At 50.7% G+C, this 16,234-nt stretch overlaps 1 protein-coding gene across 4 annotated transcripts in view; it reads right to left on the bottom strand.

The window, feature by feature from the left end:
• Nucleotides 1-16,234, bottom strand: part of EPHB2 (EPH receptor B2) — a 183,457-nt gene that overhangs the window by 5,116 nt on the left and 162,107 nt on the right. The window contains exons 7-13 of one of the 4 annotated variants that reach the window (XM_082684597.1): nt 13,028-13,097; nt 10,875-10,983; nt 10,223-10,290; nt 3,390-3,512; nt 2,566-2,813; nt 1,364-1,579; nt 321-470 (exon numbers count right to left, since the gene is read on the bottom strand). In XM_082684597.1, coding sequence (XP_082540723.1) covers nt 321-470; nt 1,364-1,579; nt 2,566-2,813; nt 3,390-3,512; nt 10,223-10,290; nt 10,875-10,983; nt 13,028-13,097 — 984 coding nt within the window. Of the gene's footprint in view, nt 1-320; nt 471-1,363; nt 1,580-2,565; nt 2,814-3,389; nt 3,513-10,222; nt 10,291-10,874; nt 10,984-13,027; nt 13,191-16,234 lie in introns of all 4 variants that reach the window. The other 3 variants (XM_082684595.1, XM_082684598.1, XM_082684596.1) reach the window with 3 other exon arrangements.

The raw sequence follows: 16,234 nt of genomic DNA, 5'->3' as shown, positions 1-16,234 counted from the left end.
CCTGACTGATCTTGCTCACGTGGCCCCTGCCTCAACCCCTACAGGACTCGACACCCGCCTTCTCCAATTTAGCACCTGCTCGTAAAGTTCCTGATAACAATTGGTTCCTGGAATAATCGCCTTGTCCCTCAGTTACATGGAAAATACCTCAGGGACAGCTATGGTCTCATTCGGGGCTGGCCGCAAGGTGAACGCATCTTGAAGGTTCGCTGAATTGTGGATGAGTAGGTCTTTCCTACTTGACCCCCAGAGAGTCTGGGATCCTGCACAGACATTAGAATCATCTAACATTGGGCTGGGCCCGGCCCTTGGAAACTTACGTCCTGGTTGGTCATGTCCCAGTAGGGTCGCTCCCCGTAGGACATCACCTCCCACATAACGATTCCATAGCTCCATACATCACTGGCTGAGGTGAACTTCCGGTACTGGATGGCTTCTGGGGCTGTCCAGCGGATGGGAATCTTCCCACCCTGGGGAGCAGAATGAGGAGGGTTAACAGGTAGGAGGCTGATCTGTGTGGCCTCTGTTCTCAATGCTACTCCTCGCCCTCAGCCCTGTGCTGTACCAATCCCATGAAGCACCTCATTCTTTCTCGAACTCACTGTGCTGCTTCAGGCCTTGGGAGTTTGCACATGCTGTTCCCCCCACCCTCTGCGTGGAACGCCTCTTCTCACTCTGCCATCTGGAATCCTCTTCTCATCCTTTAAGTGTTTCTGAAAATCTTTCCCTACGTCCCCAAGAGTTGCCCACTCTTTTTAATCCTGTGGCCCGTGTCTCTCCATCCAGGAGGCACTTCTCCTACAGAGCAGTACTCAAATCATTTGCCTGCGTGCTTGGCTCTTCTTGTCCCCCATCTGAGCTCTTTGGGCAGGGGCTGGGCCTTATGCCCTTCTGTTTTGAACTCTTCAGCAGGAGAGAGTCCTGAACTTGGCCTCGAGGTTCTCCAGGGTCAGCCCTGCCTGCCTCTCCCGCGTTACTGCCCACCATCTTCCCGCTTACAGTCTGTGTTCTAGTCTCATCTTGCTTTGAGAACGTGGCATCTGACCACCTTTCATTGGCCCTTCAGCTTCCAGCTCAGATATCGCCGCCTCTCAGCAAGCCTTCTTGGCCTCCCCAGACAGGTGCCCTGACTCATGGCTCTTTTTATTCCATGTTTCTCTGCACATCTGTGTCCCCGCACAGCCTGTGAGTGCCAAGGGGGCAGAGACGGTGGTTTGTGTCTCTGTTTCCAGGGCCCAGCATGGTGCTTGGTACGAGCAGAAGTCGGTGAAAACATATCGTAGGGAGACAGGGACACCTAAGCCTTCTTGCCTGGTACCACGCCCCCCCCCCACCCCCGGAAAGGGCTCTGTTTCCATCTTACCAGCGCGCTGGTGTACGTGGGGTCTGAGGTGTCGTCCTCCAGAAAGCGTGAGAGCCCGAAGTCAGACACCTTGCAGACCAGGTTGCTGTTGACCAGGATGTTACGGGCGGCCAGGTCGCGGTGGACGTAGTTCATGTCTGCCAGGTACTTCATGCCAGCCGCGATCCCTCGCAACATGCCTACCAGCTGGATGACTGTGAACTGCCCGTCGTTTTGCTTTGGGAGAAGTGGAGGAAACACACAGTGAGCGGAAGGGCGTGACCCAGAGCTCTGGACCATCCACACAACGGGAAACCAGAGCAGGACGCGCCACCTGGGCTTCATGCTCTCTGTGGAAAGGATTCAGATGCTTAGAAAGGCCCATGAGAGGCCAGTTTCAGGGTGGAGAAAAGATCACAGGTTTCAGAGTCGATACAGCTGATCTGACTCTGGGTCTGCCCTTTGCTGACCGTGCAGCCTTGGACAAGTGACCTGACTTCTTGAGTCTGTTTTCCCATCTGGGTGTAAAATGGGGATAAGTTACACCCACCTCCCAGGGCTGAGTTAAATGAGAAGGTGCATGGAAGGTGCCTGGCACATACTAGATGCTCAGTAAATGTTTGCTCAATGGCAGCTAGTTTAGTAACATGCTTCTGTGCTCTTTGTCCAGCTGATTAACTGTGATCTCCTGGCGTGGGGTGGGGGGGGGTGAGTGGGGGGGTCTGAAAACCTTCCTCTCTTGACCTTAAGCTCCAGACTCCACCCCCCAGCACATATAGCTTTGGAGAAATCCAAAATCTGGTGAAAGCCCTGGACCAGGGTTCAAGAGACCTGGTTTCAGTCCTGGCTCTCACCTTGACCCTCTAGATAAGCCTAGACAAACTCTACCTGTCTTTGAGTCTCCCTTTTCTCTTGTGCATAATGAGAAGGCTGGCTAAGAGCATAGACAGCAACAGATTTCAGTTGTATGCCAACTCTGACTGATTGGTTGTGGTTTCCTAGAATGAAAAGGATTCTGAGATGGCTTACTGGTTTAGTGGGACAGAGTTCTGGGATTGATTAACAATGCCTGCCATGGGTAAGGGAAAGGAAAGAGGCAGCATGAAGCCATTCCTGACTTAGATCTTTCCCAAGACCCCACCAGGCTTTGACACCATGAAGCTATGTCCACTGCTCCTTCTCCTCCCCATCTGCAGGCCCCTGGCACTCTTGATTTCCCCTACCCGGAGGAAGGAGTCCAGGGAGCCGTTCTCCATGAACTCGGTGATGATCATCACAGGCGTGCTCTTGGTGACAACACCCTCCAGGTGGATGACGTTGGGGTGGTCGAACTGGCCCATGATGGAGGCCTCACTCAGGAAGTCCCGGCGCTGCTTCTCAGTATAGCCTGACTTGAGCGTCTTGATGGCTACAAAGATCTCTCTCTTGCCCGGTAGTTTTAGGTGGCCACTGCATACCTCACCAAACTCCCCTGGGACACACACACCAAGAGAGGCGGGATGTCACTTGCCAGGTGGAAGTGCCACCTCCCACTCCTTGTAACCTCCACTTCTGGGTCCTGAAGGAGCTTCTTCTCCCCAGTGGTCAACTTATCCTCTTAGACAAAGAACCCCTTTGTAGAATGTGGGGGCCCAGAAAGCTCCTACCCACCACTGGGTGTAAGAGTAAGCTCTTCACAGCTGTCCCATGGTATTTGGCTGGGCATGGGGCAAGGCTGTAGGGGAACCTGGGAAGATGGAGAAAGGGACCTGGATGAATGGTGGGAAGGACAAAGGACTAGACTGAGTCCAGAGAATGGGTTCTAGACCTAGGTCAATCTCTGACATGATAGGTAAGCTCCTTCCCAGCCCTGTGCCTCAGATTCCTCATATGTTGATGAGGTGATTTTACTGGGTGACCTTTGAGGACTTTTCTGCCTTTGGTATTGTGAACCTTCAGGTCTTAGAGGATCCTCTGAAGTTCCTGCCCCACATCCTACCCTCTGCCCCAAGAGTACTCCCCACTCATGGCTGAGGCCATGGTACCTGGGAGAGCCCCAGACACCTACCTGCTCCAATCACCTGCTCAATTTTGACACAGGAGATGTCAATTTCCTTGGCAAACTCCCGCACTGCCTCATTGGGGTCCTCATAGGTGAAAGGGTCGATGTAGATCTTCATGCCTGGGGTCACTAAGGGATAAGACCAGCCTTGGTCACATGCACAGACTCAAGATGTGGACAGACAGAAAGGCTAGCACTAGTCTCTCTGTGGAGGGAAATACACACCCGTGCAGCCCCATAAGAACTGGGCAACCCTTTGCAAATCACTTGGCCTCTCTGGGCTTCAGTGAGCAGATGGGAATTGAGCTAAGTAGAAGGGTGAGAACATAGAGCTTAGCAGGAGAAGAAATAGGTTCAAGCTCTTGTTCCAACTCTAAATGATTAGTAATGTCTTCCCGAAGGAGCTAAAGGACTGTCAGGATTGATTAGCAATGTCTGTTATGGGTATGGGCATAAAAGGATAGATAGGTTTGTCACTCTTGTGTTAGAGAATTAGGGAGGCAAAGCAAAGAAAAAGGAAGTCAAGAAGGAAGAGAGAGAGATTTGGAACAAAAATACAGAAAGAGTAGGCAATAGCCCATGTTCTTGGGTGTCTGCTGGAGAGACCTCTCTGTCTTTTTAGGCCTAATTAAAGCATCCTCTCCCTTAGGAAAATTCCTGGCTATCTCAGCTCTCCTAGGCAGGCCCCAGAGCCTGGATGGGCTGCCCATTCACCAGGGTCTGAGGACCCATGGTTTCTGGGGCCACTTCCCAAGTCCCTCATGAGCTAGGTCTTAAATCCTTCTAGATCTCAAATTCCCTGGTGGTCAACATAAGGCAGGACATGCGGCAAATTAATGTGACTCTTGATTTGATGTACTTTTTTATTTGGTGCAGAAATTAAGGGTGCCAAACACCAAAGACTTGGATGCCAAACACCTAATTCTGACCCTAGCACTGAGCCAGCAAAACACTTGGAAGGAAGGGAAGGATGATCCATCCCACCTTCTCCCTCCGAGGTAACTGGTCTTCCGCTGTCCAGGCCTCCCTCTGGCTTCCCCAGCTCCCTGCCCACATTCTCTTATTGCTCCAGGAGCCATGACTTTGGAGGCAGTAGCTCTAGGAGTAGGGAGCTGGAGCTCCTGGGCTTGACTGGAGTAAGGCTTAACTGGTTGGTGAGTGGGGCCACCAACCCTGCTCAGCTGTGTGACCTTGGACATGTTAGTTGACCACTCTCAGTGTCTGTTTCAGACATTCCAAGAATCTAAGGTTGGAACCTTTAACACATGTGTTGGCAAACCGGCCCACTGACCATTTGCTAAATGAAGTTTTATTGGAACACAACTTCCAGCATTCCTTTGCCTGTGGCTGTTTTCACACTCCGGCGACTGAATTGAATAGATACAATAGGACCACACAGCTATCAAAACTTAAAATATTTACTCTCCTGTCCTTTACAGAAAAGTCTGCCAACTGCCATTCTGATACATTAGATTTATTTTGGATTTTTTATGTGTGTGTTTGTCTAGCCCATCATTTAATTTATTTATTCAAAAGGTTTTATTTTTAAGTAATCTCCACCCCCAATGTGGGGCTCGAACAAAGCTCTTCATGCAATAGACACTCAGTGTCTACAGAGCTGAGCAGAATCCAGGCGATTGAGACAAAAGAATGATTGCAGCTACCGCTGGTCGAGCCCTTGTGCCCAACACTGCGTCAGGCTCTCGGTATGCATTATCTCATCCGCACCCAACAGCTCTTGGGGGAAGGGAATCGTTATTCCCAATTCATACATGGGGGAACGGCAGCTCAGAAAGAAAGTCTAAGTGATCTGCCCAAGGCCACATAGCTAGCAAATGGGACAGCTAGGACTTGAACCCAGGTCTGTCAGACCTGAGCCAAGGGCCATAGTGTTAATCATCAGACTCATGGCCTCCTGTGTGCAGTCCAACTAGATCTGGCCCAGGCCTCTTCCTCCTGGACTGTTCAGCCACAACTCCCAATCAGCGCTCCCCAGAGCAGGGACATCAGTTCCTGGGAGAAGCTCCTTTTCTGGCTCAAACTCAGGGCTCTGTGGGTTTTGGTGACTGACTTTCAGCCTCCCTCCAATAGGACTGGGGGAAGCCCTTTCTGTCAGGCCAGCTGCAGAGGGAGGACAGGAATGGGTCAGCCCCGGGAGCCCCGGGAGCTGAGGAGAAGCACAGCAGGAGCTCAAAGCTGACTCAGGCACTGCCAACTGTTCAGATGCCATCCCCGCCGACCCTTGCCCAGGAGGGCTCTCCATTGTTTGCAAGAGTTAAGGCAAGTGTCTTCACCTGGCATTCCAAGCCCTCCGTGCTGGGCCCCAGCTATAGGTCCCTGCCCCTCTATATGCCACCAAAAAGAATTATTGGCCCAGAGATCCCAGACACACCTTATAATTTCTGGCTTTTGTGCTTTGTTCGTGGGGTTACCTCCACCTGCAATGAATGCCCTTCTCTTCCTCTCTGTGTCCAGATCAAATGTCCCCTCCTCTGTGAAACCTGCCAGGATCCTTACAGTAGAGATACATGCTCTCTCTTTAGGCTCTGAAGCCCTGTCTCTACAGCCACTTGTACGGCCCTGATGTCTGTATGGCTCTCCTACCTTGTACTAAGTCTCCCATACGCATGCCCACAGCCTCCTGGCTCCCCTTTCTGGACCACTCTGCTGCCTGTGCGGACTTGCTTTCCACTCTCTCCCTCAGGGGGACAGAGGCCACGTCTGTCCAGTTCATGCTAAATCCTAGAACCCGGCACATAGAGGATGCTCATGAAATGCATATTGAAAGAGTAACAGCATTGCCTACCGGACTGTCCTCTTCTCTTTCCGCCCGTTCGGGGTCATGGATGCCTTTGAGAACTTGACAGAAGCTATGAATTCTTAGCTATGAAGCTAAGAATTTCTATGAAACAGAAATTATTCATGTGTGTGTCACACTCCCAGATTCAGCATATAATTTTGGAATGTTCATGGGCCCTTGAAGCTCTTGGGGGTCTGTGAACCCCAAGTTATGAGCTCTTGCTCTAGAATGTTTTCTCTGGAGTATGTGTGTGAAGGTGGTATTTAGTAGATGCTTAATAAACACTGATTGGATGCATGGCTCTGAGATGTCCTTGCTTCTGTGACCCTCTGGTTTCATCTCACCGTTCATATCACAATCTGCTCACAATTCCTTGTGGGTTTGCCAGGCCCCAGGCCCTGGTCTGGGTACTTTATAGATACCTATCCAATTAACCCTCCCGACAACACTACCTGGGAAATGCTATTATTAGGCTGAGCCTTATGAAATTGTTAGTATTTAACTGTTGCTGACCTACAAAGCAGGCAATTTCATTTGGCCCAACCTAATATTATCCCCATTGTTTGGATGAGCACACTGTGGGGATAAGAAAGGTTAGACAACCTGCCCAAGATGACACGGACAGAGCTGATATGGCAGACAGGGGGTCTGAATTCAGGTCGTGTGGCTGTGAGTCTACACTCTCAGCCGCCAGGCTACTGTTTTCTTCTGGATGCCTTCCCAGCCTGTGTCCTGGAATGGAAGGGGACACAGGACACGTCGTGGACATGGAATGGAAGGGAAGCTCCAGGCCCAGCTCCCAGGACGGGATGTTTGCTGCACTGAAGCTGGCTGAGGATCTCCGCAGTCCGAGTCTCCAGAAAATACTGGGCTGTTGTTTGGATAACTTACGACGGCCAGGGCCACTACGTGCTGTCCTGAGCCCAGAGGGGAAATTCAGGATGAAGGAGGGAGGAGGAACCAGACATTCCGAGATCTTTGGTTTGAGTTCTGGATCTGCTGGTAATAACAGTCACAAATAAGCTGCTTTATGCGTTTGAACTGAGGATCAGTTTAATGATGTTATGAACTTGAACTAAGTTTATGCGTTTGAACTGAGGATCAACCGCACTATTGATATAGCTGTGTGCCCTTGGGGAAATTACTTAACCTCTCTGTGTTTCACTTTTTTTCATATCTACAATGGAACCAATAAACAGTACCTATCTCATAAGGGGACTGCAAGGATTAAATGAGAATCTTTTTAAAGGGCTTAGTATAGTAGTCGGGGGATAGAAAACACTGAATAATTGTGTTATATAATTGTCTATAGAGAAGAGTTGGCTATTATTAAATATTTTTAGGAAGCACTTTCATATCCATTAATTCATTTAATCCTCACAATTCTGTGAAAGAAGCATCATTCTGGCTACTTCCCATGTAAAGACACCAAGGTTCAGAGAGGCTCGATGACTTCCCCAAGGTCACAGAGCGGGCCATTGGTGGAGCAGGGATGAGAAACCAGGTTGGTGCCTCTGGGCCCCATCCAGTAATCACAGATCTTGGTCCTCATTCAGCACCTGCTGAACGATGGCACATGTGAGCCAGGGAGGGTGGCTTAAGTCAGTCACACGCATCTCCAGGCCTCAGCTTCTTCTTGGGTCCTGACCACACAGGGTTGCTAGTGGGTGTTAGGCTACCGGGCCGGAAGTGCTTTGAAAAAAACCAAAGCCCTTCTTTAGATGGAGGGCGTAGGAGCTGAGCCTTAGAATGTGTTCATCCATGAACAAATCCTGGGCTCTATTTTAAAAATAAATCCCTGCTGTCCCCTGTTTCCTTGTTGGTGACTCACATGCTCAACAGTGATGTTCCCACGTGGCTCCAGGTAGCAGAGCGTGTGAGGACCCCCTTATTCCAGCTTAGCCAGGTGTGGGCAACATGGCGTGGCAAGGAGTGTGGACCTCGGCTTTGGCCCTGAACTGCTGGGTGACCTCTATGGGTCTTGGTTCCCTCGTACTCAATCATATTACAAGGATAATTTTAAGGATTAAATGAACAAATGCACGTAAAGCATTTAAACAGGTCTGGGCAACAGAGTACACTTGGTACAGTCAGTCTCTATCTATAACCATGATTTCATTACTTGGGGAAGAGAAGGGGTGATGTAATTTATGACTTTTACGTTTAGCGTACAGGTAATTTTTTAAATTTCAGTGTAGTTAAATCGTTCCGCTTTTTTCTTGTGAGCCTTCCACTGCTTTTAGGCTTAGAATATCAGTGACATAGTTACCTAAATTGTCTCCTGGAAATTTTTAATGGTTTAATGATTTTTTACATTTATGTCTAAAATGATTTTTTAAGCTCAGGAACTTTTACTTCAAATTGGTTGTTAACCCAGAGGCTTGATATTTAGAACTCCTTGACTCTGCTCTCTCCTGCACACCCCACATCCAATCCTGCAGCAAATCCAGTATTTTCAGAACATGCCAGAATCGAGAATCTTCCCTGGGTGATGCCAACAGCCACCTCACAGCTCTCCCTGCTTCTGTCGTACCCGGCACCCTGCAGCCCTGTCACTCCACTTGCCCCTCAGCAGCCAGAGAAGTCCTGTCAAAACTGTAACTCAGACCATGTCAGTCTTTGGTTCAGACCCTTCTAGAGGCCCTGCAATGGCTGACAAGGATCTGCATGTTGGGGTCTCTCCTGCCTTCTCACTCTGCTCCAGTCACACGAGCCTCCTGGTTATTCCTAAAACCTGCCAGGCACATTTCAGCCTCAGGGCCTTTGCACTGGCTCTTCCTTCTGCCTGGGAGGCTCTTCCCTCCGGTCTGTCCACACAGCTCGTTCATGTGTCTGCTCAACTAAAACCTTCTCAGTGAGGCCAACCCCAACAGTCCTATCTGAATAACCAATTCTATTGATCTGAACTTGCAATTCTCAACCTGTCACCCTGTTCTATTTTGCCTTTTGCCATAGTGCTTTTATCTTCTAGCAGGCCATGTGCTTTTCTCAGTGACTACATGTATTTCTTTTGGTCCCTGTCCCTCCCATCAGAATCTAAGTTCTGCAAGGCTGGGGATATGTGGTTCACTAACTTGTGTATCCCCGGCTACCTAAAACAGAGCCTGGCATACACAGTAGGTCACAAAGACTGTGTGACATGTGAAGGGTTACGCTGATGGCCTGTCTTACCCAGTGGCATCTCAGAAGCTGTACCCCACTGAGTACAGTTTGAGAAGCTATATTGGACCCATGTGGAATTCCTGCCTACTATGTGAGTGGAAGTGAGCACGAAGCTTCTCCCCACCACCCCCTTCACCCCAGCCTGCCCTATGTTGGTTCTGCAAGGGTAAAATCGAGAGGAATCTATGTCTCTGCTGGGCCCCTTGAGAGGGGCCATCTGCTCTGGGGGTGTGGCACCTGTGTGCCCCCAGCCCTGGCCTGAGATGGGATAGGACACTGGGGAGGCACTGGATAGGGGGCAGTGGTTGTCAGAGGGATCACTAGGAAAGAGCGACAGGGCCCGCCACCTCTCAGGCCAGAGCCTGGGGTCCTCAGCATCTCATGCAACTCATGGATTTATTGTATAAACAGGGACCTACTGTGTGCTAAGTGCCGGGCAGCGTGCTGGCGTTCAGGGACACTGGTGAGCATCAGTGTCTTGGGACCTCCCACCAAAATGTTGGGGAGACAAGGACATGGCCATCATGAGGCAGCCAGGTAAGGGGGCGCTATGCAAGCACAGACCAGGCCCTAAAGTCAGGGTGGGGTGGGGGTCAGGGGAGGCTGCTCAGAGCGGTTTGTATATGCGGCGGCTGAGGCTGAGGCTGAGGGAGACGGAGGGTCACACCGGTAAAGAGAAGGCGGGCGATGCTCCGGGCAGAGGGGATGGCAGGTGCAGAGGCCAAGAGGGGAGAGTGAGCTTGTCCCGTTCTGGGAAGAGCTCAACATTCAGTCTGGCTGCAGCAAGGTGGGAGGCAGTGGCAGGAGGCTGGAGAGGTTGCTGGGGAACCGACTAGCAAAGGGTCCAAGGGTGCCGGCCCCACTGGGGCATACGTACTGTGGCCACTGGTGTAGTGCTGCAGCTTGTCCGTGTATTCCGAGTCAGCACGCTCAAACCCCCGTCTTCTGGAACAAGAGCAAAGGGCTGGAGCCACCTGCAAGCCCCTGGGGAGCTGGGAGCCACAGTAGGTGATAGGGAGAGGGAGGGCAGGCCCTCAAAACCACACCCCTGCCAGAGGGCTCCCTGTCAGTCCCTGGCCTAGCAGCCTCACCCCTCCTGGACACTCCCCCCGCCCCATCGCTTCCCATCTCTCCCACTTCAAGTCCAGGCTCACTCTTTCCGCATCCCCTCTCCGGCCAAGCCCCTTTCAAAGTCATCTCCCATGGCCCCGGAAATGCCAGGGGCTTCTGTCCATCTGACCTTATGGCCCTGTCTGTTCTACAGCCGGATCTAAGGAAGAAGAACATTCCTTCACACTGAAGTGTTAGTGTCTCTATGTGCCCCCTCCATGAATAATGGACTTGTCGAGGCAACTCTAGCCCGAAGGGATGTACTGGAGCGAATCGTGGCCATTTAGGTAGGAGGCCTGCCTGGACCTCTCCCTGGCCCTGGGAATGATGGGAATATCCCTTCGGCTCACAGACACTGTTCAGGATCGGTTGACTGGATGGACAGCTGGGCCTGGATAGGGCTGGGGGCACCCACCCACCTGTTGCACACGATGGCAATGACGACCACAGCGATGAGGAAGACCAGGCCAGCCGCCGAAGAGCCGATAATGAGCGGCAGCTTCTCCTGGATGCTGGTCTGGTACTCGGCTGGGGGAGAAAGCACGCGGAGTGTTGTCAGCCTGGCTCTGGGAGTCCTAATGCCCCCCACCCCGCGAGGTCTCCTGGGATCCCCAGACTCTGTTCCTGCTCCTGAGACAGCACCTGTCCCATGCCCAGATGGAGAACGAGCCAGTACTCACTCACATGTAACCTTGAACGAGTCTGTGGACTGAGCCAACCCTTAGTTTCTCATCTATAAAATGGGCATCATACCTCACTGTTGATATGAAAATCAATAATAATAAGAAGCTGACATACAGAGAGGCAGCCGGAAGCCCAGACTCTGAGGCCAGACTCCTTAGGTTTGAATCCTGGCAGTGTCTTCCTGCCTGGGACCTCTGGTAAAGGAACTTACCTCTCTGCGGCTTAGTTTCCTCATCTGTAGAGTGGGGACAATAGTGCCCATCTCGAGGGCTGCTGTGTAGAGCACTCAGAAGGACAGGTAATAGGATAGTAACCGCTCAGTAAATATGAATTATTACTGTTATTGAGTGCTTTATTTTTGGGTCACTGTACGAAGTATGTTATGTGTCTTGTTTGATTCTCAGAATCCTCCTATGATTCAGTGCCTATGAGAGCCCCACGTACAGATGAGGGCACTGAGGCTTAGCAATGCCATGACTGGCTTGGGGTCACACAGTTAGGAAGTGGCCAAAGCCAGCATGTGAACCCAGCTTTGTGTCCAGGCTTGAAAGAGATAATGCATAAAATGCCCCCAGCCTTGGCTCGGCTCTTGGAAACCACTTAGCACATCTTCAATGCCATCAAGACCATCATTGTTTTTAATGTAATTATTATTATATCGCATTTGCTTCCATGATCAGACAAGAGCTTGTTGAAGTCAGGGATCAGGTAAATTCTGGGTCCTCAACACCAGTGTGCATTGCTGAGTTAATAAAGGATCTGGTGACAGTCCCCCATGCCCCAGGTCGATGACACTCATCCAACATGCAAGAGGGCCTAGAAAGGTGAAGATGCTGGTCACAAGGGGGTGGGGCTTCACAGAGGAGGTAGCTTTAGTGTCCTGGCTAAGACCGTTAGCCTTAGGGAGGATGTTTGTGGTAAGACAAGAACTCATGGGTCTCCAAACCTCTGAGATGCTCAGCTAGGCAAAAGCCAAGGCCCATGACCAGTGGTAAAAGCAGATACTAAGAGGGGACGTTGCCAGAGTCTGGTCATAAGTAAAGCTATTCTGGAGCTTGGCTGGTTGGTGAAAGAGCTACCAGACTCACGGGAACGACAACTGTGACCTTAACTCTGTGTGAGACCTCATGCCAACTCTGGGCCAGGTTCTAATGGTTCAGCCCCTATCTTTACATTAGTTTGATGATGATGATCATGATAATGAGATAGCTGTCACCATCCCCGTGTATAGATGAGAAAACCGAGACTCAGAGCTGCTCATGGCCATACAGCGCTGACTGAGCACTATAATTTCTATCTGTCCATCTGTCCATTCTCTTAATTCTGATGTTCCTCAAAATTATTAGAGCAGGAAGTATACTGAGAGACCGTGGGGTCCCAGACTGGGAGACACATAGCTCATGGGCTGCCGCCTCCCCTTCTCTTGTCCAGGGCAGACATCACTAATCCATCCCAGCACTTCTTCCTGCCGAACTTCAGGATTCATCTCGACCCAACTACAAGTCATTGGAACAGCACACAGATAAACGAGGTGTGCTTTCCAAGACTGAATATGACGCTTTCATTTTGTAGATGAGAAAAATTTGGACCAGGGAAGGGAAGTGACTTGCTCAGAGTGTCTCTGCAAGTTAGGGCAGAGCTCTGACAGTCCCACAAGAGGAAGCCGCCTGGCTGATGGGATGGCGATGGGGGAGTCCACGTGTTTTCGAGCCACAGACATGGGGCCTCTCTGGGTGGCTCGTTCCCGACCAGCAGGGAAGGGCTGACATCTAGAAGAGGGGACACCTTTTCTTAATTTGTCCAAAGGCACTTGGAAAGAACGGGGGCCTTCTGATTTATTCTGTTGGTGGAGCCAGTGGCCTCCTCTTGCCCTCTGGATGTTGCTCACCTTCTGTCATGGTCTGGAAGTACATCTTGCCGCTGTAGCGCCCGTAGCCCGCCACGGTGCGTGCCCGCACCTGGAAGACATAGATGGCGCCGGCTTTGAGGCCCTGCACAGTGACCGTGTTGGTGGGGCTTTTTATGGCTGTGGCGTTGTACTCACTGAGCTCCTGCCGAGGAACAGAGAAGACTGTTAGCAAGCTTGTTGCCCACAGTGGGCCCAGAGCCCACTCCTGCCACTTGGGGTGACTTTGGCCATTGGATAAACATCTGTGGTTCCCGATTCTTCATGCCCTCCCTGTCACAGAATTTCACACCCATACTTTTTGCATGTGACTTCCCAGGACCTCCCACAAAAGAAGGCAGACTATATTTCTCCACTTGTGGATGACAAATTTATCCATGTGTCTTGCTTTGGCTCTTGGAATGTTCTAGAGGACATGATGCAAGTGGAAGCTTTACTTGTGTTTGTTGAGTTGGCTTGGCCTCTTGTGCTCCTGCCTTCGGCCATAATGGGGCTGAGCATGGTGTAACAGCTGGTTCCAGAATAAGAAACATGTAGGAAAGACCTTGACCTAACTCCTAGACCACTTCAGCTGACGCACAGACTCCAACCAATAAGTAAGAAAATAGGTGTTTGGAAGCCGTTGTATTTTGGGGACTATTTATCTCGCAGCACCAGCCTCGCTGATAGCTGACTAGTACACACACGCCCAGCGGCCACTTTGTGCAGACCCTGAGGTCTAGGCTGTGAGTTCCTGGAGACAACAGGAAGAGGGCCTACCTTACCTGCTTCTTCGTCCTCCTCCCTGCCCCATGCCTTGATAGCTTACGTGGAAGGATCCCTGTTCGGCTACAGCACACTTGAGTGTGGCAAGAATTAGGGCCCAGATAGGGGAAATGAAGCCGAAGGTCATGTATGAGCCAGTGGCTGCTTTGGGACTCAAAACCAGGCTCCTACAGGGAGCTACCTTTAACATCCAAGGCTTGAATACCCAAGACCCCATGTTCCCTCCTTTGAGGGCTGCAGAATTCCAGTTCTGCCTTGTGGACCACCAAGGGTGACCCAAGGAGTACGGGATAAGACAAAGATGAGATGCTGCCATGGGAATGGAGCTGTTTGAATTGGAGGCAGGTGCCCACCAATCTGTATGATGCTCGTGCAGACAGCTGTCCACTACCCCCCCCAAACCTTCCCCAGACACCCTCTTTGCACGAGGCCCTGGGGACTCTCAGGGACCAAGGCACAGGTGCTGGATTCAGAGAGCTCAGTTCAGAAAAACAAACAGTGTGGAGCCTTCAGCCCTTGGAGGATCACGAATGCCTCTGAGAAGCTGATGAAAGCTACGAGCCTCTGTGCAGAAAAATGCACACCTGATTGTGCATGCCAGTCTCGTGCATGTGCGCTGCACAGAGCCCTTGAGAACTCTCTCAAAACAATTAAATTCAGGGTGCCTCATGTCATGGCAAGCACCAGAGCCTAGAGGTTAAGATCACAAATTGGAGCCAGACTTCCTGGGTTCAAGGCCTGACTCTCCTACTTATTACCTTCGTGACCTTGGCATGTTTCTTTCTTTTCTTTTCTTTTTTTTTTTTCCCTTGGCATGTTTCTTAACCTCTCTTGCCTCCTTTTCATCATCTGTAAAATGGGGACAAGAAGGGTCACAGCCATCTCAATGAAATGCATTACTGTGAATAAAGCACTGATACCAGTAGGGTAAGCACAGTGTGTGTGTGTGTGGGGGGCATGTGTCCTCGCCTGCGGAAGCATCAGGTGAAGTCAAGCAACGTTCTCTGCAGGGTGGGGTTGTGCAATGGAATTCTGAAGAACAAACAGAAGTCACCCAGGTCAAAAAGGGGGAGGGCATGCTTGGCAAGGAGTGCCAGGTGTGAAGGCAAGGAGGTGAGAAAACTTGGGACATGGGGGCTAGAGAAGGGGCTCACCTGTGAGAGCTTCCTCCCCACCCCCTCACACCTCCCGGGGAGCAACACATAGGAAATCTCTCTTCTTGAGCCAGCTCATCTGCCTCCTCTTCCAGGAAGCCTACTTGACCTCTCAGCCAGATGTGCCTTTCCTCCTCTGAGCTCTGGAGCACTTGCGTGGATGCCCCAGGATGGGGTTTCTGCTGTGTCCCCTCATCCTAGGCACAGGCTGATCACACAACCTTGACCATAAACTCCTGAAGGAAGTGGCTGTGTTCTATCCCCCTGTATTAAGCACAGAGGCTTACACACAGAGACCTGCCCCAAAGCCCACAGGATAAAGGCTGTACACTTTAGTTTGGCATTCCAGACCCTTCACGACTCGCCCTTTCCCAGTCTTGCCTGCCACATCCCCAGAGTCCTCCAGGCTCTAGTCATACCCAAAGGCTTCCCCTCCCTTTCTTGGTGGGCCTGCCAGATTTAGCAAATAAAAATGCAGGATGCTCAGTTAAATCTGAATTTCAGATAAACAATGAATAATTCTTTTGTATAAGTTTTTCCCATGCAATATTTAAACACAATTATACTAAGAAATTATTTTTTAAAAATTTAAATGTAACTGGTGTCCTATATTTTATTTGGCAACCCTACCTTCCCTGGACACTCTGAGCCTTGGCAAGTGCTGTTTCCCCTATTGGAAATACCCTTTCCCCATCTGCCTGTTCATCAAGACTTAGTACGAGGACCACCTTTGCTGGGGAAATTTCTCAGATGTCCCAGAAAGAGTTGCAACTCCATTGTCTCCTTTCCCACCTGTTGTTCTGATATGCGTGTGTTTTCTCCAAGGACTATGGGTTTCTCAAAGGCAGAGACCTTGTCTCATTTATCTCTGGGACTGCAGGCTCAGCACACAGTAAGCGCTCACTAACTAACCGTGGGAAACAAATGAATGAACATTGTAGACTAAAAAAAAAGTCTATGAACGCAGATTGCAGTACCAGGATTGTCCACTAGGTGCCGCCAGCCAACATGGCATCCGCTCTGGTTTGAAAAGGGGATGGATTCTGCAGACTGCGTGGGTGGGGGGGTCCACTTAGAGAGGGAGGAAGTTTTCAGTTCCTGATTATAGGATGGAGATGGGAGGTCATGCCAGTGGCATAGGCGCCTCAGGAGAATAAGGAACGAACCTCATGGATTGCTTCTCTAAAGCAGCAAACAGCACAGAGCGGGGGATTGGAAGTCATTTCAAATGTCAATTCTTCCCCTTACTTGCATTGTGACCTTGGGAAAG

The sequence above is a fragment of the Mustela nivalis genome (genome assembly GCF_964662115.1).
Source record: "Mustela nivalis genome assembly, chromosome: 10".
In the NCBI taxonomy this organism is placed as follows: Eukaryota; Metazoa; Chordata; class Mammalia; order Carnivora; family Mustelidae; genus Mustela; species Mustela nivalis.
The sequence above is the reverse complement of the archived record's forward strand: the minus strand, read 5'-3'. Positions and strand labels throughout refer to the sequence as shown.